Raw genomic sequence first — 8962 nt, 5'->3', positions numbered from 1 at the left:
ATATATGAATAATCTGCACGTCAATGAGGTTTTAAGGATTTCGCAGGTCAGTTGTTTTGGGTCATTACATCAGATTTACAGATAATATGGTTTCGGAAGAGCAGGATTGTAAGTGAGATGTGTTTTCTTCTTGTGTTACTGCTTTTGGCATTTTCCTCTTAATAATAACCATGCATCCAACTTTCATCTGGGGAAGTCATAAAGTGTGGATGTGAGTGAACCTGCTCAGTTTTCTGGGATTACAGGATTACACTGACATCTGGTGGAAGTGAGGTGGCTCTGCTGAGTTCACCAGCAGCATTAGAGCCAATTCATCCGTTTATTCCATCCTTCATCGTCCATAAAGAAGTTTTACATGCCTGTAATGCAAAGATTTAACCCTAAAATAACTAAGAATACATTATTTGGAATGGAAGATTTTCTAGATCCTTTAAAAAGTGACAATAAAAGCATCTCTCTGCATCGTTCCAGGAGAGAGAGGCACACGATGCTGGCAAATGTAGAGTATGTGACAAAATACAAAAGTTCTCTTTAGACAGTAACCAAATTGTAATTGTAATAAAGCAGTGGCAGTAACTGTGATTGAGCTGCTCTGCTGAAGGTTACACAACCCTGTGATGAGCGAGCAGGCTGCGGGGAAGGTAATTGGAGGGTTTTCCCCGTTGAGCAGGTTTGATGAAAAGATGTAAAGATGTCACGCAGACGTGAAAGTCTCTGACTCAAAAGAGACAAAGTGGACAGGTAGTAAATCGAAGGTTTATTATCTTCTCGTTCATGACATGCACATGTTCACCCACAAGGACATTTAGTCAAATCTGCTCCTGATAAAAAAAAAGGGCAGGAAATAAATCCTAACTGTCTGCTGATGCTCCAGCAAACTGCACATCCAATACACTTCTTTTAAAAAAATATCTTATACAATCTCATATAATCTTGCATCTCTCGAGTCTAAAATCAACACTGTACTGTAGCAAAATAAAGTAAAAGAGGAATAAAACCTTAAATACACTTAAAATATAGATTAGATAAAAAAAAGCATGTGGATATTTTCCTTTAATCCACTTTACATCTGCGGTATTTCTCAAAGTGCCTTTAGACCTCCCTCATTAGAGAGGGTCAAATTTAAAAATATAGTGGCAACAGTTCATTGAACAATGGAAATATCTTCATTTTTTTCCATTCCTGTTCCAAAAGGTATAAAAATCGACTGAAAGAGAGCAAAATACCCTCATAATAATCAAAACAGTCTGAATATAATTTAATATAATCAATAATTCTGCAGAAACACTTGATCATGGCTGAAATAATTCAGATTTTCAGTCACAAATACTCCTTCTGTACATTTACCGCTGATAACAAGCCTCTTACATCTTTTCTGTTTTCCACCGTCAATATACAAATGATGTCAAGTAACAATTTTCCACTCCAGGAACTTCAGTCTCACTTCTTCGGTCCTTCATTACACCTTCAATCCTTCATCTCATGTAACACTGATAACTTCTTCAAGCCCTGTTCACCCCCCCCCCAGCCGTCAGACCTCGCCCTGTAAAAACGTGTTTCGTCTGTGGAGCTCGTTGAAGGCGACGTCGCTGTTGGTGCCGTCCGATATTCCGCTGTCTAGAAACACAGACCCTGGGGGGGGGGGGCAGACACAATTACAGATGAATCATATTTCTGCATATATGTGAGCGAGTGCAGGAGTGACAGATTTAAACCTACCACTGCTATTGGTGACATCACTGTAGACAGAGGACCTTTGAGAGGAGGAGTCGTGAGCTGAGGTGAAGGCCGTGGACATCGACAGATTCCTGTTGTTCTGAGTGGCCGTACGACTCCAATCTGTAGAAAGGTTTATATGATTAGTGACGAATATCGTTGATCATGAGGCCAAAGCACTTGATGACGATAAGGTGCACAACTGGAGTCATGTCCCTAACTTCCGCTGGTGGCCGCTAACACCTGCTAACATCTACTGGTCATTGGTAACTTCAAATTGTGCAGAAGACCTTCAAACGTACGAGGGATATTCACCATTTTGTTCTATATTCTAAAATGAAACCAAGCTTAAGTTAGTTTCTTCATTGAAAAGCATATTTTTTTCATTTTACAGATACATCAAAATGAAGCTCAAATATCCCGGGTGCCGGCATCTTGCACTTTTGAAGTCATTTGGAGCCACGTTATCAAGAATCCGTCCAAATAGTTTGATAGGTAAGCAAAACAGAAAAAAAGGATTATGACGCAAGTTCTAAAGTTATAGGGAGAATACTCCCTGATCTAATGTGTTAGAGGATTAAGAAAATATTTGGTTTCCCACCAGAGTTCTCGGCCAATCGCAGACTCCCGCAGCAGAGATAAGTCCGCCACTGCCTTCTGACGTTCTCCTTTATAGCACAGTGGAAAACAAAGACAAGGAAACCTGCAGAGAACAAGTAAAAAAAAACATTTTCAAGGTTTTGGTAACATGGATAAACTTTTCATTTTGAAAAGGAGTTGATTTTCAGATCTCACCTTGCAGAGAGTTGAATATGGAGAAGAGGTAAACAAAGGGCAGGTAGAGCGGACCCCAGGCGAACAGAGCGAAGCCCCAGGTGAGGCCGAGCAGAACGATGAGGCCGCTGACGCTGCGCACGTCCGTCATCACCCCTCTGTTCGGAGCCTGGTTCTGAGGGTTCTGCTTCTTAATCCGGGACAGTTGGACCATAACGACGATGAAAACCAGCAGGCACACGGCAAAGATCGCCAGGAAGTACGCCACCACGCCCACGTAGAAGGCGATGTCGTTACGCAGCCAACAGCTACAGACGGACACAAGCAGAAATGGTAAGGAGTATACACAGACACACAGAACTGAACTTTTTAAAGTTCAAACGCAAGCGAAAAGGTTGTTTTGCTAAATATTAGTGACAGTTTTCTGTGTTTATAACAGAAAGGGAATCATTTGAGTGTCTGGTAAAGTTCATAGGGGATTTTGAGGAGGTTGCAGCATCAGATATACATTTAATTTGCATGTGATAAATGTGTTTTTATGTGTTGAGGAAGGAAATTGTTATTTTTCATCATAGGTGAAGCACAAATGTAACTTTAAAAACTTTACAACTGCTTGATTGCATTTATGCCAGATATCTGAACTTGTTAATCTCTCAGGCCCTTGAGAGATTCATATGAAAGTTTTGATATTTGGCCTGATACGTTTATGACAATGAACTCGGGCCATGAAGCCATTTATATTTCCTGAAAGAAAGTTAGAGACAAATACAGATTTAAATGTTTCAGCACCACAGACAGTTAAGAAAAGAGTGTGTGTCTCTCCCACCCTCCAGTGGTCAAATACAACAATGACAGGAATAATACAAATATTCTCATATGATCTGTTTTGTTTTTTCTCTTGGACCTTTGAACATCTCATGCCAATGCAATACAGCATTAACAGGCATTTACATGAAGGAAATAAAGATTTAAATGTAACTTACAAGTCGTCTGTTGTGCCATCTATGTATTTTCCATATGTCACCAGACCGTAGTTGTCTTTGTCTACTGAGATTATGATGATCACCACGATGAGAGGAAGACCTGCGATACAATAAAATAGTTATAGAAGAATTATGCTTAAAAGCCACATTTTAAACACGACTAAACATTGAAGTGATAACATTTTGGCGGTGAGGTTTAAAGTGCAGTACGTACCCCAGCCTATCAGTGAGAACTTGAGCATGTATTTGCTCAGGTAAGGCGTGAACACCCGGACGATGCTGAGGTACATGTGCAGCGCTTCCAGCCCGGCCCAGGTAAACGTGGTCAGCAGAAAGTAGTGCAGGAAGAAGGCGGTGCTGGTACACAGCCCGACCGCCGGGTAGAGCGCCAGCCAGCCGTCCAATAAGAACACCAGGTTGAGGAGGAGCAGGGAAAAGCAGAGCTGCACCAGGATCTTGGCCGGAATGTCTCGCAGCAGTTTCCTGCAAAGACGGAGTTTATTAAGAAAAACACAAGGAACGGACACCACGAAGTGTCTCTGATGAAGCTCAGGTTGAAATGGTCTTGGCTTTGTAAAGAGACGGATTCTTACCCAAAGGAAAGGTACGTCATTAAAGTGACGGCAAGAAAAATAGCAGAGACTCCACAGCCGATGTAAGAGATGAAAGTTAGGATTTGTGCGTGCTCACGATCGATTAGTCCTTCTCTGGGCAAATCCTGCATGGAGGACGGGACAGAGACACAAATATACAAACAGTGAACACATGTTGTACAAATGTAGGCAGTCTCCAACTTTAAAAAGTTAGTTTAATAATAACTAACTGTATAACTGTATTAACGCTGCAATTCTGATTTGAAAATTACTAAATTGAAACTATTATTGTCAGAATATCTACAAGCATTAAACGCTAACCAGCAGTATTGCAAATGACGTGAGATGATTGCAGCTGCAAATAGTTTTTTCCGACGTGGCGTTGACAACAGAGCAGCCTTCAGAGCTCCAGCCTCCATCACCACCTGAAACCAAAAAAACACACACAATCAGGAATATTCACACGTGAGGCAATTCAACCAACTGCACGAGGCATAAATGTCCAGTACCCACCGTTCTGAGTGAAGTCCCAAAACACACAGGAAGCCACAAAGTTTCCCTGTGAACCAAAGAAGAAAGTTTGAATCGTCACCTCCACCTGCTAATTCACAATTAACCTTTTATTTTGAAAAGTTTATTCCAAATTTTCATTACGTTTTTGAACGGTCAAATGTTTTATTGTCACGTTTTGTGTGATCCTGTTGTGGAATAAACGGCTTCATGAAATTAAACCACTCACGGGTACGGGGTTGATGTTTTGGATGGTGAACCGAATGTCCTCAGTCAAGTTGCTTATTGACAAATTGGCAACACTGGAGCCCAGAACCGGACTGACGAGGGTCGTGTTTCCTAATGTTGAGTCCTGCAGAAGAACGAGACGGATGGAATCAGTTCAATGAATATTCAGTTTTCTTTATATTTGAGTATCATAATTGCTCTGATATCAAATGTAAGTTTTATTGCATCCTGAAAATAAATGTTGGACCTCATTGAGAAAGTAAAAAAAGCAGTTTCTAAGTCTTTTACACCACAAATCTGGATGTGACGGTGGTGAAGTACCTGGAATAAGGTGTTTTTCGTGTAGAAAGTGAATTGGGTCCTGCTGGCCTGTTGTTGCTGCTCAGGACTGAGACCTGCAGTCAGGGTGGAGGGCAGGAAAACTGAGCCCAGAGCAGAACCTGACCTCTTGGACCTGGACCTGCTGAGAGCACGAAGCTGGAAAAAAACAAAGGGTTGACAAAGGAGATAAAGTAAGGTAATAAGATAATGTACTATTCTCACAATGGCGACATCTGCAGGAAGCAAAGGGGATTGCAAGGAAACGTCAGTTAAAAAGTCATAAATAAGTAAACATGCATATAAATATATGGTACTATGAAATAGCAATACGTATATACAATGTAAATAGGACTAGATATAGCAAGATGTATTACATTTATTGACAGTTTATATGATATTACACCCAAGCTAATTGGTATTGCAGTTCTTTGTCCTGGTTCTGGTGTTAAACTTTGATGAAACCAAGTGAGAGATTCCTAATTAGACTCACAGAATCAAGATAATATAGTCTATAGGTAAATTTGTACTAAAGATCATATGATTTGAACGGTTTTGTGGAGTTATTTTTCTTGTCCTGTGTTTGCTCTGGAAGAAAATCCTTGACGTTTGCTACCTGGACATTTTCCGTGTTGAAGATGTCGACAGATGTTGTCGGGAAGTTGGTTCCATCCACCGTCTTGACGGCCAGAACCAGTGACTGTGCCGAGAGGATCTCTCGGTCGCCGCTGACGGCCAGCTTCAGACCCACGGTATCCACGACTCGAATCAGCCTGTCAACACGAGACATTTAATAGAAATCTCTCGTTCATGTAACACTGAATGTCAGTGAGGGTTTATTGTGGTTTTTACCTATTAGCCAACCCAGAGAGGGCCCCAGCGTTGCCCTCCATCAAGTTGCTGATGATGGTGATGATTTTTTGTCCCACAGACTTAGAGATAGAGGAGCCGTCCAGCAGCTTCTCCAACTGCCCCGCTATCTGCTCCACCTGCAACATCCAACCTGATTAACTCAAACTCCACAAAGTCACCACACAAAAGACGAGACAGCGAGTTTTTTACATTATTCAGCAATGACTGTTATTACATATTGCAAATGTCTTATTCCTGTTAATGTCTTTGTACTGAAAATGTCCTATTCTATAATTGTCTATTTTATAATACACATTTTTATTTTATTCTAGTCTGTATATTTATCTTATAATATATTATTAAATCCTTATTATTGCTCAGTCTTTTATTTCACAACTATTCTCTTTTTGCTACTACAGAGCTTTTCTGCAAATGTTTTTCACACAATTATACTTGGGAAGATAAATATGTGTGTGAGATGAAATGATAAATGTGGTAAAATAAAAATAACAATAAATTTCCAAATTTTAGCCACTCTGCTATTAGGTTTAGAAGTTTACTTTACTTTGTCATTCAATTTGTGTAGGGGCTCAACTCATGAACACAATTGACTGGAGGATTTTGTTATTCGGCTCGTGAACTCCATGGCCTGGGCCTTTTCATCATATCACAACGTACACAACGCTAGACTTTACCAGCTCGGCTCACTTTTTAACCCCGTAATGCGTACGTTAGCATATCAGTAGATTCACCTGAGAGGAGTCGAGCTGCGCCGCGTCCCGAGTTTGGTCCAGCATCTTGTTCGCCTGCTCCTCTTTGGCCTCTTGGCTCATCGTTGTCTCTGATGCAGCTGTGGAAGTCGTAGCCAAACATTGGATAAGAAAACACTCGTTAAAATAATGAACTTTCTCCATTACTACAAAACCACAAACATATTCAAATTAAGGTCTTCACGTGTCCCTCAAACTATAAAAAAACAATGTAGGCAAAGTGACAGCGACAACGTACCAGTCGCTGCTTCGGTTGTGCTGTTGACGACGGTAGTTGGGAGAGTTGTTGTGGATGTTGAGGGAACCTCAGCAGTTGTGGTGTTAAGTGGGCCATGTGTAGTAGTAGTAGTAGTAGCTATGGTAGTTGTAGCAGTAGTAGCAGTTGTAGAATTAGTAGTTGTTGTTGTAGTTGGATCTTTTGTGGTTTGGTTGAGAGCAGTGGTTAAACTGCTTGTAGTTGAGTTCTGGTTGTAGCTTGTTGCCGTAGTAACGTTGTTGGTGACAGTGGGATCAATGCTGTTGGCAGTTGTTGTGGAGTTGGTGTAATTATTTGCAGATGATGTGATGCTGTGGGTCACACTCAATGTGGTGTGATTTGTGGTTTGGTTGTTCAGCGGAGATGCTGTGGTTGTCATGCTGTTGTTCACAACAGAAGTTGTGATTACCACAGTCAAGTTTGTTGTCATTGTTTCATTGTTTAGAGTTGTGTTAACTTGAGAAGTCGTGTGAGTCACAGTTGTGTTGAGTGAAGCTGTTACATTCAAAGAAACAGGAGTAGTTGTGATATTCTCTATTGTTGTGTAGTTGTTCAAGACAGTAGTTACATTATACTCTGTTGTGTAATTATTAGAGGCTGTTGTGTGATTGTTGGAGGCTGTTGTGTAATTGTGGGTGGCTGCAGTTACATTGTACTCTGTTGTGTAATTTGAAGAGGCCGTGGTGTAATTCTTAGATGCTGTTGTGTTATTGTTAACCGCAGTAGTTACATTGTATTCTGTTGTGTAATTGTTGGCTGCTGTTGTTACATTGTACTCTGTTGTGTGTATTGTTGTATTGCTTGTTGTGACTGTAGTTACACTGTAATTGGTTGTGTAATTGTTAGAGGTTGTTGTGTAATTTTTGGCGGCTGTAGTTACACTGTAATTGGTTGTGTAATTGTTAGAGGCTGTTGTGTAATTTTTGGCGGCTGTCGTTTCATTGAAGTCTGTTGTTTTATTTGTTGTGTAATTGTTGGTGGGTGTAGTTACATTGTACTCTGTAGTGTGATTGTTAGAAGCTGTTGGGTTATTAGTTGTGTAATTGTGGGTGGCTGCAGTTACATTGTACTCTGTTGTGCGTATTGTTGTATTGCTTGTTGTGATTGTGCCATTGTTTACATTCCTGTTCCCAGCTGAAGTTACATTGTATACTGTTGTGTAATTGTTGGCTGCTGTAGTTACATTATACTCTGGTGTGTTACTTGTTGTGTAATTGTTGGTGACTGTAGTTACACTGTAATTGGTTGTGTAATTGTTAGAGGCTGTTGTGTAATTTTTGGCGGCTGTAGTTACACTGTAATTGGTTGTGTAATTGTTAGAGGCTGTTGTGTAATTTTTGGCGGCTGTAGTTACATTGAAGTCTGTTGTTTTATTTGTTGTGTAATTGTTGGTGGGTGTAGTTACATTGTAGTCTGTAGTGTGATTGTTAGAAGCTGTTGGGTTATTTGTTGTGTGGATGGTAGAGGCAGTTGTGTAATTGTGTGTGGCTGCAGTTACATTGTACTCTGTTGTGTAATTGTTGGCTGCTGTAGTTACATTGTACTCTGTTGTGTTATTGTGAAAAGCTGTTGGGTTATTTGTTGTGTAGATGTTAGAGGCTGTTGTGTGATTGTTGGTGGGTGTAGTTACATTGTACTCTGTAGTATGATTGTCAGAAGCTGTTGGGTTGTTTGGAGAAGGTGTAACTGTAGTTATATTGTACTGTGTTGTGTTACTGGTCAAAGATGTAAATGCATCTGTTGTAGTTACAGTGTAGTTTGGTGTGTTATTTGGAATAGATGTAACTGGTGTGACTGTTGTTATGTTGTAAACTGTTGTGTTACTTGGAGAAGGTGCAGTTGTATCTGTTGTAGTTACAGTGTAGTTTGTTGTGTTATTTGGAATAGATGTAACTGGTCTGGCTGTTGTTATGTTGTTAACTGGTGTGTTACTTGGAGAAGGTGTAGTTGTATCTGTTGTAG

At 40.4% G+C, this 8962-nt stretch overlaps 1 protein-coding gene across 1 annotated transcript; it reads right to left on the bottom strand.

The window, feature by feature from the left end:
• Window positions 1-744: 744 nt before the first annotated feature.
• On the bottom strand, window positions 745-8844 carry adgrg2a (adhesion G protein-coupled receptor G2a). The gene is made up of 15 exons (XM_047344595.1): window positions 6983-8844; window positions 6727-6824; window positions 5975-6111; window positions 5739-5895; window positions 5126-5281; window positions 4806-4928; window positions 4580-4625; window positions 4388-4491; window positions 4067-4191; window positions 3688-3956; window positions 3474-3573; window positions 2512-2798; window positions 2318-2419; window positions 1720-1839; window positions 745-1632 (listed from the first exon to the last, which is right to left on the bottom strand). The coding sequence occupies exons 1-15, from the start codon at window positions 7428-7430 to the stop codon at window positions 1532-1534; spliced, it is 2373 nt and encodes a 790-aa protein (XP_047200551.1). The 5' UTR covers window positions 7431-8844; the 3' UTR covers window positions 745-1531.
• Between the last annotated feature and the right edge of the window lie 118 nt (window positions 8845-8962).

Source organism: Hippoglossus stenolepis, chromosome 19 (assembly GCF_022539355.2).
Source record: "Hippoglossus stenolepis isolate QCI-W04-F060 chromosome 19, HSTE1.2, whole genome shotgun sequence".
NCBI lineage: Eukaryota > Metazoa > Chordata > Actinopteri > Pleuronectiformes > Pleuronectidae > Hippoglossus > Hippoglossus stenolepis.
The sequence above is the reverse complement of the archived record's forward strand: the minus strand, read 5'-3'. Positions and strand labels throughout refer to the sequence as shown.